We start from the raw sequence: 17,529 nt of genomic DNA, 5'->3' as shown, positions 1-17,529 counted from the left end.
CCGCGGCTTCAACTGTATATTGAAGAACTTTAAATCATTATTTAGATTTTTATCTCTCAACCGAGCGAGTACAATGTGTTTAAAACTGAACTTCTCATCCCATCCTCCACCCCTCCAAAGCTACTCCTTGTCTGTTTTCTATCACAGAGAATGGTATCACTACCTACCAAGATGACAAAGCCAGAACCTTGGGAGTCATTTTTTTATTCCTCCTAATTCAGGGCCCACTTCTAAGTTAGTTGTCAAGACCTCCTTTCCTACCTCCTTAACATCTATATCTCTCCTTTTACTGCCCTGGCTTAAAACCTCCTAATTTCTTGCTTGAATTGCTGGCTAGCCTTCTAAAGGGTCTCTTTGCCTCTAATTCTTCATATTCCACTAGAGTGTTTTTTTAAATTTCAAGTTTAATCATATCATTCACTGTTTAATATACTTTGATGATCCCTTTGGGCCTTCAAGATAAAGTTCAGCCCCTTAGAAAGACCCTTCATGAACTGGCTCCTACCTTCCATTCTAACATCAACGTGGGCAGCATCTCCCACCATCCCCAGCTGCCACACACCCACTATGTTCGGTCTATATGAATGACTTAATGTGTCCCTGAATGAGTCCTGCTCTTGTTCTTTTTACCTAGAATACCTTTCCCATCCCTTCTCCTGCCCCTCCTCTTAATTCTTTGTCCAATTCACTTGTCCTCTAGGATTTAGTATTTGCACCATCTACCCTGGAGGGGTTTTGAGCCAGGCTAGGTAGTTATTCTGTCTCTGTGCTCCCAGTTACTGCATCTGTCATACAGAACTGTGACATGTTTAGAATGCCATCTTTCCCCTGAGTTCCTGGAGAACTCAGGAACTGAAATCATAAGCGCCTCTTGTCCTTAGTGTCTTATCATAGTGCTTAGAACACTGGATGTGGATCTACATTGCTATATCCAGAAGCCATTGTTGCATCAAAGATGTGCTAGGGGAACAGGAGGAGTGAGTCACAGAATGAGGATGGTAGGTATTTGATGTTTTTTTGACTATGAGAATGGCAAAATTTCATTCATTTGAGTGGCAAGATCCACAGGGTATCCTTCAAGACTGCATTTATTTATCTGAGAAACTACAGATGATCTGTGAGCCTTCTGAAATGGCTGTAAGGACAGCCCCTTTCCCCAAGCCCCACACAAAGGGGCACAGGGTGCATAGATTTCATGAGAAACTTAAGGAGGTCTGTGATTCTTTCCCTTACATTCCAAAGAGATTAAGAATTGCTGTTCAAAAAGAGAAGCCCTCCCAACTCATAGCCTTTCCCAGCCTACCCTGAAGTCCTGTGTCCAGGAACATGAATGGTGGGGTGCAGCTGCTGCTGCTTTTGTATCCAATGTCCCTTGGGCCTCAATTTGTCTCACGTTCTGGGGAAACAGAATTCTATTTTACATGCCTCCCAGACTGCAATATACTTTGAGCGAGTTCCAGATGTCTTAAGAGATGCCAGATGGCTCAAGAGAGACCAGCTTCAAGGAAAATGTGCCCCATTTCCTTAGATATGAATCACAAATTTAAGCTTTCAGGGCCAGCTCTGATAGCCAGTGCTCAATGTGGCCATCACTTGACCCTGGAAATATCCTCCTTCCTTGGGCTGTTGTGAGTAATAATTCAACCAAATCCGTTTGTTTGTTTGTTTGTTTGTTTATTTATTTATTTGAAGAAAGAGAAACTAACATTTACTGAGTGCCTCACATACTAGCATGCTAAGTGCCTTTACATACTTATCTTGTTTAATCCTCACAATAGATGCAGGAGATAGGTATTTGAAACCTAGTATTTTTTCATTTGGAAAAATCTGAAGACTCAAAGAATTAAAGCAAATTTGTTTTGATTCACAAGTTATTTATGTTTTATTCTACAAGTATCACCTGAGAACATTCAAATTTCATTGATGGTGTTATGTAATTTCCGATCTAACAAAGAATTGTTGCTTTTTATTCAATTTCCCCTGATCTTATGAACTTAATAAAAGCCATTTATGTTGTGTGGAATCTCCTATAGCATACACTCTCTGTCTCTCTAGTGAAACATGCTTGCACGTGTAATATCCACATACACAAACACACGTACACGCTGTCATGACCTTTGCCTTTGCATAGTTAGCTGACTGTGTAATGAAAGCATAGAGAAAGCTGCTTCTGTCCTGGAATGGGAATCTACTTTCAGCATATTATGTCCTTGCTTCCTTAGTAAACATCATATGTTCCTTTTAATTCTCTCTCTCTCTCTCTTTTTTTTTTTAATTCTCTCTCAATCTAACCCACTTACCTAGGTGAAAGATTTTCTAATCTTTTCTATAGCACTTTCTCCGCCCCCTCCCCCCCTGTAATTTTAAATCCCTTCTACTCCTCTGGAATCTTAAGTCTTATATCCTGGACTCAGTGGATGCTTTCAGATATCTTTGGCCTCATAGAGTTCCAATTCTGGCTCTCAATCTCCAGTATTCTTCTATACTTTAAACCTTGACTCTGCTGCTTGCTAGCTAGCTGTGGCCCTTGGGTGATTCAATTGGCCTGACACACAGTATTTTTCATTAAATGGGTATTATAACATCTATCTGGATTTTGCAGTTCTCTGCAAATGTTAAATAAGATAATGTAAATAAATAAAAAAAAAAGATAATGTAAATAAAGCATTTAGTGCAGGGGTTGGCATTTGGTAGGAACTCAGTAAAGCGTGGTGGTGACAAGTTGTCGTTAACGGAATTGTAGTAATAGTCATAATTATTATTTCTTCTTTGTCTGAGGTAGCCTCATGACTAGGGCTTGTTTAGCTAAAGACAACAATTGAATTAATATGGTTCTGGATCCTGTTCCACAAAACACATCTGCACTGTTAACGCTCCAAAACAGCATGCTAATCTCTATCAGCAATAAATCACATTAGTTCCTAAAATTGGATGCTCCTAAGGAATGGGATACCCCATGTTCATGTCACTGGAAGCTGGTAGAGGGTATGAGAAATGAACATCTGGCCTTGGAAAAAAATATTTGTTGTCCATTGTGAAATATTATTTGGGTGTTGTCATCTTCGCTATTATTAACATAGAGTATATCCTAGCGTAAGTACTTCCTGGACTAATTCCACACATTTTACAATTCCTTTTTCCTTTTGTTTTTCTCCTCTCAGGCATAGAAAACAAATAATTGTATAATGTGATCCACAGGCAGAACACAGATCATAACTGTGCTTCCTGATAGACCCTGAGGTAGCCTTTGAAGACAAACACACCTGAACTCTAGTTTTGGTTACCTTGGGTGGGGGCAGGGAGCCAGAGAAGGAGCGGTCTTCTTTCCGAAAACTCAGGCGGAGGCCCTCTATGTCGAGTTTGCCACTGGTTGTCCTTAGTGCCCTCAAGATCTCCAACAGGTTCTGGCTCACTTCTGACTGAGGGCTGGCATCGTGAAGAGTGGTACTGCTTGGAAGGGCAGGGGAAAGATAGACTGTGAAAACATGACCCACCCAAAGCTGCTATGCGTTTTCATACCACATCTCTCACCACTGACATATATTGTGAAACCAGAGAACCCACCTAGTAAGGTCTTCTAAATCTCAGGAACCTGGTCATGGGGTCTGTGCATGGAGATTTCAGAGATTGTCTCCAATCTATTCCAATCTACTGACACCAGAGTCTCTGCTCCAGGAGGCTCCAACCAATTCAAGTAGAACATAACGCCAAATCTGTCATCTACTCTCTCACCCCTTTTTGCAGCTTGAGAGAAAAAATTACAAGTGGCCACAATAGTTTACTTTCACTGCTTGATCTGAGCCCAGATAATTATGAACGGCAAATCACATCTCCAAACTGTTCATTGGCACAGGCAAAGCAAAGCAGATCCTGCCAGATTCCTATAACCATGGAACTTCTATAGAAGGAAATCTTGGATCAAGTGAACATCCCATATCCTTGACTCTGCAATTTGTATCTGGAAAACCCAGAAAAGTTTTGGGAATAATGATTTTTCAAATGTTTGGAACTATTAAGATGGTTTATCTTACGGACTCTTGTTACTTTAAAAAATAGGTGAAAACCCACAGGGTGACAAAGTGTTATAGTCATTTATTTTATGAAACTAGTTTGAGATGTTTACTCATTTAGCATCCAAATGATGTGTGATCTTCTTGGCAGTGACATTTCCTCTAATTTCCACTGTCTCAATATAAAGCGCCACTTCCCCACAGGGACATTCTGTGACATCTCCCAACCTTCACTTCTGTAAATCAGCTTCCTTTCAGGAAACATTAAATCAGTAAACTTTAACAATCTGCTCTCCAAGATAATGTCCTAATTTGTAACATCACTAATTTTCACGGTGTAAGAACTCCCACCATGGCTGACTTCAAGCTACAAATAGGATGTCACTGAATGAGAACTTGGGAAGGGTGCTCCTAATTGGCCCTCAACGATGCTTCAGCACCGGCTGCTTGATCACCTCTTTCATTGTTCCTGGTCTTTTTCTTAATAAATCTCAGGTTGCAATCATATGTTTATTTCTTTAGCTATTGCTTCATGTCTGACTTCCTTACTAGACTGCTCCATCAGATGTGGGTCTGGTTTGTTTTGTTTCTTACTATATTCTGGGGATCTTGTACAGTACTTGGAATGGACTATTTTTATATGCATTTAACTTTTACTAAAGGCCATATTGTATCTTCTTTTTTTCTTTTCTTTTTTTTTTTTTGTATCTTCTTTTTTTCTTAAAGATTTTATTTGAGGGGGTGGGGAGGGAGTGTCTGGGGGAGGGTAGAGCCTAGGTGGAGGCAGAGGGAATGGGAGAGAATCTCAAGCAGATTGCTGAGCACAATCCCTGCTGAGCACAGAGTCTGACAAGGGGTTCCATCGCAGGACCCTGAGATAACAACCTGAGCCAAAATCAAGAGGTGGCTGCTTAACCCACCAAACTACCCAGGTGCCCCTGTTATCTTCTTTTTGCTCGTGATTCTTAACTCAAGCTTTGGCCTAACAGCTCATATTTTCTGAAAGCTTGGTCCAGGAAAGGAGTGGCTGTTTGTCTTTGTTTCGGTCACATAGTTTCTACATCCTCCTTCCTGGTCCAGACAGTTCTCCAGCTTAGGAGTCTGCCTCTCACCCTAGCAGAGGAAAATGCAAGCCCTGTGCTTTACTGGTCTCTCTTTGCTGAGAGAGCACATGACCCAGGCCTTGCCAATCAGATAGATGGATCTGTCCCAGATCTGAATCACACAAGTTTTCCTTCCTCTTTCCTTTTCTTGCAATGCCAGTTCCTGGGGGTAGGAATTCGTGAGGCTTTGGCCCCTGTCTCTGAACAGCAAGTCCTAAATGGGCAGGGGTTGTATGGAACCCATTTGCTTCAGCTGGTAGGGTTTCTCAGGAAACCTGCTTTAGGAGTTTGTTTCATCTGGTCCAACTTAGGTAATGAGAGTTGTTGCCACGCTTGTTGCCACTGGTGACGCTGGAGGTTTTTAAACATCACAGAGCTGCCCTTTTAAAGGCTCTACCTGCAGAACATGGGAGGGCCTTTTCCTGAGCAGCACATTAATTAACAAAGAGCCTGGGGTCATTACAGGCCATCAGTTCTGCACTTCCACAAACATACTGTTTGGTTTGTATAAAGCTGCACCTTCTCTGATGAGTTCAAAGTGATCTCTCTGTGCACCTTTTTTTATGGAGTAGGCATCCAGATGTCCCCGCAAGTGGATAATTGGAGGTGCCAATTACATTAAAAAAGTATTCATCAAGCATTTCCCATGTGTCAGGAACCATGCTGGACACTGAGCTGGCCAGGGCAGACACTATTACTGACCTCAGATGTCAAGTGGCTAGTTACCAGTACAATGGCTGTCAGGCAAGGAAAAGACTGTGGGCCATACCACAGAGAGAGATAACCTAGTCTAGGGCTGCCCAGGACTCATAAGACCCCTATCTGCCAATGGGTAGCTATGTATGTTAGTGCATAGTCTACCTCTCAGGGCCCAAATCTCATGGTTAGTGTTTTATGAAGTGTGGTTGCTGATTATTAAAATTTCTGGGGCTTTATGGCCCTCTGTAGGACAGTTGTTCCCAGATATTTGACTGGTGTACACATATCTTTCTTTGCACTTTAAGCCTTGAGGGAAAGACTGGGCCTTGCCAACCTCTGGATTCACTGTGCCCAGCAAGGTGTGTCTGGCAAGCAGCTGGTATTCAGTGAATATAAAAAGGCACAGAAAGGGCACACTGTAGAAAGGAATCAAGTCTAATGCTTGGCTCGGGGACATTTTTACAGGAAACTTCTTTCCGAAAGTGAAGTGATAAATTACAATACCGTGGCTCTTAACCACTATGTCCCATTGTTTCTAACTGAAAAGAGTGTCTTCTGGTAGGAATAATTTAAAAATAGTACAAAAAAATTGTTATATGGCATTTACTATGTATCAGATACTGTTTTTAAGAACTATGAATTGATTAAGTTACTCTTAACATCTACGAAGTGAAGGGAAATCTCTTATGGATTCCATTTTATAATGGAAGCACAGAGAGCGTAAGTGATGCCCAATGCTACAGAGCCCTTAATGGCAGAAACAGGAATTGAGCCTAGGCTTCTGGTAATGGAGGCTATGCTCCCAGCCACTGCACTTTGTCAACTTTCTTGGAGAACACAGACACTATCATGCTTTATTGTGCCTCATGTTTAAAGATATTCCTCATGTTCTGTTTTTACTTTGTGTCATTTCTTTCCCTCGAGATTACATGAAAGGATTATTGATTCTTATACCTGAAACCTTTCTTTGCTAGTGCCTGTAAGCCAGGAATTCATTGACGGAATGTATTTCCAGAATCACACTGTATAGACTGGAGCTCTGCACAGTATACAGTCGTTTTTTATTCCGTAACGAAGGTTTACACTTTCACATGGCAACCTCACAAAAAAAGACACATGCTTAATCTCAAGAAACCCATGCAATTATTGCAAATAACTTTCTGTGCTGGTCTGCATACAAGAGAGAGGAGAGGAAATGATAAGCATAAGCCAAGTGTTGGTGAAGGGCAAAGTGATTCCACATTGAGTGAGCTTTTTGGGTGAAGGGTCTCCAAAATCACTGGTAGTTCTAGAAGTTTAGGAACACTATACCCAAGAAAAGAAAGAAAGTACCTTTGACTATGATGATGACAACTTTGAGTTTTCATTGGGTGGCTGCCCACAGCTCTTGTGCTTTGCTTCGGATCATCTGAAGCTGCAGCTTTTAAAAACCAGAGGAGCTTTCCATAATTCACCTGAAAATCCGATATGAAACAGAACGTCCTCATTTAGTGTACATGCAAGAGAAAGAAATGCCCATAGGGAGATACGTGTTGAGGTAGAGTATTTGGGAATATTTTAATAAAAAAAATTTATTAAGGGGCACCTGGGGGTCTCAGTCAGTTAAGCATCTGAATCTTGGTTTCAGGTCAGATCATGATCTCACAACTATGGGCTCTAAGCTCAGCGTGGAGTCTGCTTCAGATTTTCTTTCCCTCTCCTTCTGCCCCTCCCACTTTTGCTCCCTCTCTCTTGAATAAATACATCAAGTCTTTAAAAAAAAAACTTATTAAAAGTTTTTAAACTGGCCTTAAAAATAGAGTATAATGATTATCAGTGCTTTTTACCAAATATTCCTGTTATTCTCCCTTCCTGTTTGCCTTGGGGTTGGGTAGGGCCATGAGAACAGTTCTGGCCAATGAATTATGAGAAGTCACATGTGCTCCTTCTGGTTGAGGATTAAACTGTTCACACAAGACCCTCCAGAGATTTCTTTATTTCCCCCTCTGCCAGCAAGTCCAAAAATATACCAGAGTTACTACTTCATCAGTCTGGTTTTGGAGCTAAGATAATGACAATACTATGGCTGATTTCTTATGGAAATATAAGTGAGAAACAAACTTTTATTGTTTTGGGCCACTGGAACTTTAGGGCTATTTGTTACTGCAGCCTAATCTTGTCTCTAGCTTCTCTCTCTCTCTCTCTCTCTCTCTCTCATCTCTTATATATTTATTATATATAGAATAGGCTTATATTTAGATATATCTAGCAGATATATTCAGATTATTTGAGGACAAGGCCTTATTAAGCTAAGTGAAAACTCCCAAGGACCCCTCCCCTTTTTCTTACGAGGGAAAGGACTGAAGGAATGTTGTCCATTTGCACTCTTGGTCTGGATGACATCCTAGGGATTCTGGTGGGTAGACAACTCCAGGGTAGTGGAGGGGGCAACAGATGGGGAAGGAAGCTATATAAAGTTCTGATATAAACTTGGCTTCAGGCCAGAGAATTTGATCAAACTTAAGATTCATAGTGGTTGTACTAAGTTGATATTGTATTGCTAAATATTATCATCAACAAATAACTACTTATAGTTAGCTAGAGATGGGCAGGGGAGAGAACTAACATTTATTTGAGAACCTACTAAATGCTAAGCATATGACCAGGTACACTGCATTTATTATTTTTTTAAAATATTTTATTTATTTATTCATAGACACACAGAGAGAGAGGCAGAGACACAGACAGAGGGAGAAGCAGGCTCCATGCAGGGAGCCTGATGTGGGACTCCATCCCAGATCTCCAGGATCACACCCTGGGCTGAAGGCGGCGCTAAACCGCTGCGCCAGCGGGGCTGCCCAATTGCATTTATTATATTATTAAATTCTCAGATTACCTCTATAAGGTTGAGTTTGGCCTGGTTTTCTATCAACACATGCTCACTCGTGATTTATCCATTGCTATTACCTCTCCTTGTTGTAGGATATATTCTTCTCTAGCTCTGGAATATGGTTACATTTGGACTGTGCTTTGTATCCACCCACAAATGTAAGCTTGGAAAGTGTAGAACCCTGGACTTATCACTGGGGAGCCTTTATATCTTCCATGGGTTTGGCATTAATTCTCTGGGTACACTGAGCAATTTCCTTACCCCACTCTGGGTCTCAGTTTTCTAATTAGTAAAATGGTGGTGAGTCATATTCCAAAAATACCTCCCACCTTAACTCTCTAGGAACTGTGCTGATATATCCTAGCCAAATTCTCCAGTCTTATCTCAGAGCCTACAGACTGATCAACTTGTAAATGAGACTCAAGTGAGCCCATTATTCTAAATCTGTAACTACCCCAAAGTGCTAAGAGCAGACTAGGAAAGTCAGGACAGGAAAGTCTTTTAAAAAGAAATCAAATAGGGCTAAGAGACCATCATCTATTTTCTATTTTGGTGTATTCTGACTAGAAATTTCCATATATAGATAAAAATAAGCTTTATATTTTAGGGTTCAATAGTAAACATTATTATTATTATCATTATTATTATTATTATTTTAGTAAACATTATTTTTAAGAAAGATACTAATTACATGACTCTGGTAGATTCAAGTTAAATAAATAAAAGGAACCCACACTTAAAATAGCAACATGGCTGTACCATTTCTGGAGTGTCCCGCCTAGAAAACCTCTGGCAAAGGATCTTGACTGTTGGTAACTGTAGAGGGACTTCATGCCTCAAGAAAAGGCGGCTAAGTTGGGATTGGAGAAGAAATCCTGAAGAGATAGGATCCAGGGTCGTCAGCTCTTTCTGAAGTTTTTCTAGTAAGCCAGCATTCAAGGGGCATGATCTGAGTTCTCTTCTGACCAGGGCAAGAAGAAAAGCATCTTCTCTTGTTCCACTTGGCCTCTGGCCAAAATCCTGACAAAAGAGCAATAGCAACAATAAATTAACATGGTTCTAAAATAAAAAGGCTGAAGGCCAATGCAAGAAAACAGAAGCCTAGTGGCATCCACTTTCAGGTCTACCCTAGAGCAGGACAGGTTGCTAACACCCCGGGCGGGGCAAGTGTTCAATCTGGGTGTATTTATTAGTTTGCAATGGCTTGGGACCATTGCCTTCAGGAGAAGAAAAGAAGCAAATCATTTCAGAGCGTATACTCTGTGAGGAGGCTCCCTGAGTTATAAAAGTTATATCACAGGTCTTCTGTAAATATTTTTTTAATTATAAGGGAATTTAGAATGCCAACTCTTAGAGACTCATTGGATCTCTTAGAGACCCATTGGAGCTGGAAGAAGGTAGGAGGAAGATGAGAAGTTCAGTTGAGACATTTGCAGTATGCCTTTGAGTTACCAGGGAGCTTCTTGAGGCTGATTGGATGTATGGCCTCTGATGTCCTCCAATCCATCCTCGAACTGTCTCATTATCTGCTCCACATTAAAATCTACAGGCATCAAATAATACCCATCATCCACAATAGAAAACAAGTCCAGTCTTAGTACATGTACCTCAGGTTGGTCAGAGCTGCCCCTTGGCATCCGTTCCAAGGACCAGTCTCTTATGTTTCTCCTGGGGAGACCATGGATATAGGACAGAGACTGGTCTCCAGTTGGCACCGAGCTGCAATAGACATTTGCCTGGCTGGGAATCTTAAAGAAACAAAGACAAATGGTAGTAAGGATCAGAAGGGGAGAGGGAAATGAATGAGGAAAGAAGAGGGAATATGAATAAGGAACCAATCTCTTAAAACACATTCCCAGTTCCAAGTGACTTCAGCCCATATAGTCATTGAATCATTCAGTCCCCAAAGAAGAAAGCCTGCCTCAACATCAATCTCAGCATTATTCAATTAACATGTCTGACAAATATATTAACAATAAAACAATGCTGCGTCATTTACGTGAGAAAGAAGGTGTCTGTGACAGACAAAGGAAGAATAGGTATAACATAAGGTATTTATAGGCAAATGTAGAATCCTATTAGAGATAAGGGTATCTTTAGGCTGTTTTATTTTTATTTTTTTAAGTAAGCTCCATGCCCAATATGGGGCCTGAATTTACAACCTTGAGATTAAGAGTTACATGTTGTACTGACTGAGCCAGCCAGGCACCCCCTTAGGCTGTTTTAATTAGCCGATTGAGGAAGGGCAACAAAGGTAACTGTGAGTTTTGTCAAGAACGGAGTAAAATAGATTAAAAAGCCCAGCGTGTTATATCCTAAGAGCAATGTTATTAAAGGTTACCATAGACTAAATGATGGAACAAAGGTCAATGATGAAGTATCATTGCCTCTTGCAATAGAGTATGGTATATTAATAATGTTTTTTTTTAAATGTTCCATATTTTATGATGTTTTGACATCTTGGATAGCATTGCTGGCTGAAAGAGACTGCCCTTCCCAGGGTTAACTAATTTCTCTCAAAGCAAATATCCCCTGCCCAAAATCAACACAGTCCAGGTACTGGACAACTAGGGACAGCCCCTGAGCCATTTATTCAAAATTGCCAGTCCTAAACTGTTTACCCTACTCTGCCTTGCCTTTCCTGTGGAGACCCCACTAATGCTTGTAGACTGTGCTTTCTGCTCACTTCTACCTCCTGACTGAGCATAGAACATCCCCATGTGTTCCTATGTGGTGTGGCTTGCCCCCTTTTCAAGGAAATTTTAACCCCTTTTCATGGATATTTTAAGAAACTATTCTTTCAAAAGCAGTTGTCACTCTGTTTTCTTGTCATACCAGATAAAAATAACATTTGGGGTACAAATCGAGATACATGGGTATTTTTAATATCCGATCATGGAAAGGAGACAATTAACAAAATGATTCATTGAAAATGGAATGTCTGCCCTCAATTGATGGTTATGTGAAATAACCTGTCAGTATGAATAGCAACCTACAGGTGCTTTATAGTTATGAAGTATTTCAAAGAAAAATCAAGAGGCTCTCTAGAGTGGGAAGAGTGAGCAGGAGAGAGTTCTAGAATAAGCATAAAGACAGCAAGATATTTATTGGGCACATACTCTGTACAAGGCACCATACGGATGCTTTGTTTATAACATTCGGTTTAATCTTTACAATGACCCTATAAAGCAGTTAGTGTTAGCACCCTTCTATATTTTGAAAGCCAAGGCTTTCAGAAGCTTAGTAAGCTTATATTACCTAGAAGTAATATAAATTACGAAATACTTATGGCTTGCTTAACCTGGGCCAGGCAGGGTGATGGGCCCTACAGTGAACAAAACAGATTTGGCTCCTGCTCTCACAGGGTTTGCAGATGGAGAGGGTCACAGCAAGCACTTGTGACAGAATGATACGGAGTAGAGAGGGTCACTGTCAGAACTGTCCATAGGTCCACTCAACCTGGACTTGGTGGGCCAGATACAGAAGCAATGACCTTGAGGTCTAGGCTTGAAAGATGAGTTCGATTTGGATATGGAGAGGCTAATGAGTAGAGGGAGAAGAGAAGAAGGAAGGGCCCAGGAAAGAAAGCTGGGTATTGAAAACCTCAAAGGTACACACAGGCTCTGAAGAGAGAGATGGATGCTTCCAGAGCATAGTTTAAGTTTTGAGAAAAGCAAAAGATAAGGCAGTAGAGAGAGAGAGGAGAAAGGGGGTGAACCCTCAAGTCGTATCAGCCTCTGTGCTTTCTCCTGAGGGCCATGGGGAAATGTTTTCAGCAGAGCCAGGACTAGGTCAGAAGTGTCCAAAATTTACCCTCAAGTAAATTGTGCAGGTACGACTTGAACCCTGCTTTTTACCACTACCCCAGGAGGAGACAGATTCCACATTCATTCAGTCCACAGAGCAGATTCATCCTATGGAATATTTGGCTAGGCATTTCAGGTGTTTCCTAGAACATTTTCTTAGAACAATATATTTCTTTGGAAATTACTTACAATTAAAACATTTCCATTGGCAGCCACACATACATATTTTTCTGCCTCTGAGAATTGCTACATGTCTATATTATAGTTTTCTGAAGCTGCATTTATCAATACTTCATCATCCCAATGGAGTCAAGGAGGGGTGTCCCTTTCCTCATTTAAATACCAAAGTTTATTGAGCACCTTTATTTTTAGCACTACAGATACAGGTGAACAAGGCAGGTATGATTCTTGCCCTCATAGATCTTTCAGCCTAAGCATCACAGAATAAATTTTATAGCCTTTACTCCCAGGACTGCTGTGAGCAATGACTATTCTAATGTATTTAAACATTTTGTAAACTCCAAAAGTTTGTTACTTGCTGTATATCTCCAATAGAGTGTGAACTCTGTGTGGGCCAGAATTGTTTTGTATCCTGCTTACTCCCAGCACCTAAGAAGGGTGCCAGATTGGAAGAACAAATAGAGAAACACAATGTCAGAATGGTGATGATGGCTTGTGCAGGCCCAGCCTATGCGGGGCTTCCGGATTTCTCTCTTCACTGACATCAATCACCCTGGGCTGTTGTTTTTCAAAACAGTGTATCCACAAAGTGTCAAAGAAGATAAAATGGAATCATCATGTTTCTGACTTCAGGAGTTGCCAGAGTATCTATAAAAGTTCCTGTAACATTTGCTTTACTTTGAATCACAAAATAGTGCTTGTGGATGACACAATAGCCTGAAATGAGTTTGGGGCAGAAGACTAGTTTTGTGATATTTACCTAGAGGAATTGTTACAAGTGATGCACAGAAATGTAACACAGATTTAGTAATCCTTCTTGAGGTGTTGGAAACTTGCAAGTGTTGGGAGTATAAACAAGTCTTTTTTAAAAGATAGCTTATAAATTATTTTTAAAGTGGTGATATTGTGGAATCCATGAACACTTCCCTCCAAGACAAGTGAACACAACAAATTGTCTTAATATTGTGCAATGCATAGCTGGGGATTGGGAGAAAATCTGCAGAGATGGCATCAAATGCAAATTTGAAAAGTTCTGTTTCTTCAACATTTTAGACCAAGGTGTTGATGTGTTCTAGAAAGCTGTTAAATGGCTCAAAAAGGGATGCTAGTGATAATAAATACGATGAGAAAGATGCATATAAAAAGCTTGATAGGATTTCTCAAGAAATGTAGAATTGAGAAAAAACAGTATTTCCAAATTAATAGATTTAACATGTGATGTTAATATATACTTTAAATCAAAAGAGTAAAGTATTAGAATTAATCATTTGAGTATTTTAGTTATATTTGTAAAAATCTTTATTTTCTTTACATTTTCACTTGTGATTAAATTATGGAAAACTTAAAGCATAGGCACATGTACCCAGGATAGTATAATGGAACTCCATATACTCATCACCAGGCTGTAATTATCAACTCAACTGACATTCTTGTTTTATTTATATCTACATCACCCGCCACCAGAAATGAAGTGAACCACAGATGGTGTATTATTTCATCCATATTTTTTCAGTATGCATCTATAAAGCAGTGGTTTTCAAAGTGTGGTCCTTGGACCAGAAGCCTCAGCATCACCTAGAAATGTATTAGGAATGTGAATTCTTGAGACCCAGCCTAAACCCACTAAATGAGAATTTCTGTGTGTGGGGTCCAGAAATCTCTTTTGTTTTATTTTTTTTAAAGGTTTTATTTATTGAGAGACACACAGAGAGGCAGAGACACAGGCAGAGACACAGGCAGAGGGAGAAGCAGGCTCCCTGGCAGGAGCCTGATATGGGACTCTACCCCTGGGATCACGCCCTGAGCCAAAGGCAGACACTCAACCACTGAGCCACCCAGGTGCCCCCAGAAATCTGTTTTAGTAAGCCCTCCAGTACTCGTAGTGCATGCTAAAGTTTGATAACTACCTTAAGGATAACAACTCTTTGAAAATATAACTATGATAACATTTTAATACTTTTAAAAATGTGATTCCTTAACATCATCAAATATTACAAATATTGTTATTCAGCAATAGATAACTAAAGCAGACTTATTTTGTTTTTGAGTTTAGGAATTGATTTTTTTGATTTTTAAATTTGTTTTATATTTCTGTAAAATGTTTATGCGGTTCCAAGGCTAAATCTACAAAAAAGATTTATTTGGAGATGAGTTGTTTCCATTCTTGATCCTTCCAACATTTTCCCTTTATCCAAATAGATAACCATGTTTTAAAAATCCTTTTTATTAATTCCTTCATTTTAAAAAAACATAAGCAATAGAGAGATGATAGATGATAGATGATAGATAGATAGATGCCTCAAAGCAGAACCTACATACTTTTCTTCACTTTGCTTTCATTTAATTAATGATATATTTAGTTAGATTACTCCATACAATGATAGTGATCTTAACATTCTGTATATATTGTGATAGTCTTCATACCCTTTTACAGTTTTAAAGTTTTTATAGGGCAGCCCCAGGTGGCTCAGCGGTTTAATGCCACCTTCAGTCCAGGGTGTGATCCTGGAGACCCAGGATCGAGTCCCACGTCAGGATCCCTGCATGGAGCCTGCTTCTCCCTCTGCCTGTGTCTCTGCCTCCCTCTCTCTCTCTCTCTCTCCCTCCGTCTCTCTGTCTCTCATGAATAAATAAATAAAATATATTTTTTAAAATAAAAATTTTATAATACTCTGTATGGATGTACTGTAATTTATTCAACCAGTCCCTTATGGATGGGAATTTAGGTTGTTTATAGTTTTGTTTTATTTTTTTTTAATAACAAGTAATGCTGCAATGAGCACTTCCTGCATAAATCTTCTAACATTTTTTTCCAGTGTACCTTTGTGATAGTTTTCTGAAAGTGAGATTTTTTTTCATGTCAACAAATAAGTGCATATGTAGTTTTGCTAATTATTGTCAATTTCCTGCCAAAACGGTTCTACTTTAAACATCCTCTACCTTCCAACAGAGTATGTTGTCAATTTTCTGGACTTTTGCCAATGTAATTGTGAGAAATTATATCTCAGGGTGGTATTAATTTATATTCCTTTTATTAAGAGCAATGCTATATTTTTTGATATGCTTAAGGACCATTTATATTTGTCTTTCTATGAACCATCCCTATGTTTTGCCCATTTTTTCTAATAGTTTACTGCCTTTTTTTCTTTCTTCTTTCTGATAGAAGATTCTATATTTTAGGGATATATTTATCTATGATATAAATTACAGATTTTTCCCCTCAATTTGTTGGGTATATATGTACACTTTGCACACAATGATTCTGGCTACATATATATAGTCAAAATCATCACTTTTTTTCTTATGGTATCTGGATTTTGAGTCACAGTTGAGAAAATTTCCTCATCTCAGATTACAGAAGATTTTCTTGCACCATTTCCTTGCACTATTGTGTAGGTTTATTTTTTTACATTTCAACCTCTGATATCCATTTGGAATGTATTTCAGTGTACATTTTATGTATGTACCATATACGAGAGGCCCAATTTAAAATTTTCTCTGTGGCTATCCAATAATATCAGCATTACTAATTAAAAAGTCCATCTTTTTTCCTACTAATTTGCAATATCATCTTTATTATATACAAAATGCCATTAGGTCTGTTTCTTGATATTTCTTTTCAATTCCGTTAGTCTCCTATCCATGTGCCAAAATCACATTATTTTAGATATAGAGATTCTGTATCTGCTAATGCTACACCCACTGCTCTTCTATCCATGACTATTCTTTCTAGTTTGTTATTTTAAATTAACACATCAATTTGACTAGTTCCAAAAATCTAATACCATTCTTGTTGGAATCATGTTATCCTCAGGGAGGATTGATATCATGATGTTAACTTTCTTTCATGACGTTTTTTTATTGTGGTAAAACACATATAACAAAATTTATTATCGTAACCATTTCTGAGAGCATAGTTCAGTGATACTAAGTACATTCATATTCTTATGCAGCCATCTGCACATCCATCCCCATGGCTCTTTTCATCACACCAAACTAAACGTCTATAACCACTAAATGTTATCCATCTATTCCCTCCTCCCCCAAGTCCTTGGGGCCACTATCCCTCTTTCTGTTGTTATGATCATACACTATTTGTCTTTTCATGGCAGCCCTGTTTTACTTAGTAAATGTCCTCAAGGTTCATCCATTTTATATCATATGTCAGAATTACCTTCCTTTTTAAGGCTGGAATAATATTCTATCATATGCATATGCCCCAGATTTTGCTTGTCCACTTACCTCTTGTTGGACATTTGGGTTGCTTCCCCATTTGGGCAACTGTGAATCATGCTGCTATGAGCATGGGTGTACAAATGTCTCCTTGAGTCCCTCCTTTCAATTCTTTTGAGCATATATCCACAAATGGAATAGGTGGAGAATATGGTTATTCTGTTTCTAATTTTTAAATACTTTTGAGAAACTGCCACACTGTTTTCCACAGTGGCTGTACCACTTTACATACCAACAGTGCATAGAGTTTCCAATTATTCCATATCCTTTCTAATAGTTGTTGCTTTCAGTTTTTTGTCTTTGTTTGTAGCTATCCTCCTGGATGTGAAGTGGTATCTCATGGTAGTTTTTATTTGCATTGTCCTAGTGATGTTAAATATCTTTTCAGGTGCTTATCGTCCATCTAAAAATCTTCTTTAAAGAAATGTCTATTCAGGTCCTTGCCCATTTTTGAATCAGATTGCTTGTTTTTTGGTTGTTGAGTTTTTTAGTTCTTTATGTATTCTGGATATTAATCTCTTATCAGATATGTGATTTTTCAATATTTTGTCCCATTCCGTAGATTACCTTTTTATAATCAGTTGTGTATTGTGGCACACAACATTTTTTTTAAAGTTGCATTAAGCCCA

The 17,529-nt window shown here is 39.1% G+C and overlaps 1 protein-coding gene across 5 annotated transcripts in view; it reads right to left on the bottom strand.

The window, feature by feature from the left end:
- Positions 1-17,529, bottom strand: part of C12H1orf87 (chromosome 12 C1orf87 homolog) — a 78,322-nt gene that overhangs the window by 36,951 nt on the left and 23,842 nt on the right. For 3 of the 5 annotated variants that reach the window (XM_072730775.1, XM_072730778.1, XM_072730776.1), the window contains exons 4-7: positions 10,289-10,429; positions 9,441-9,701; positions 7,145-7,266; positions 3,285-3,450 (exon numbers count right to left, since the gene is read on the bottom strand). In XM_072730775.1, coding sequence (XP_072586876.1) covers positions 3,285-3,450; positions 7,145-7,266; positions 9,441-9,701; positions 10,289-10,429 — 690 coding nt within the window. The remainder of the gene's footprint in view (positions 1-3,284; positions 3,451-7,144; positions 7,267-9,440; positions 9,702-10,288; positions 10,430-17,529) is intronic. The other 2 variants (XM_072730777.1, XM_026006895.2) reach the window with 1 other exon arrangement.

Source organism: Vulpes vulpes, chromosome 12, assembly GCF_048418805.1.
Source record: "Vulpes vulpes isolate BD-2025 chromosome 12, VulVul3, whole genome shotgun sequence".
Classification (NCBI taxonomy): Eukaryota; Metazoa; Chordata; class Mammalia; order Carnivora; family Canidae; genus Vulpes; species Vulpes vulpes.
Note: the sequence above shows the minus strand (reverse complement) of the source record. Positions and strands in the feature narration are given on the sequence as shown.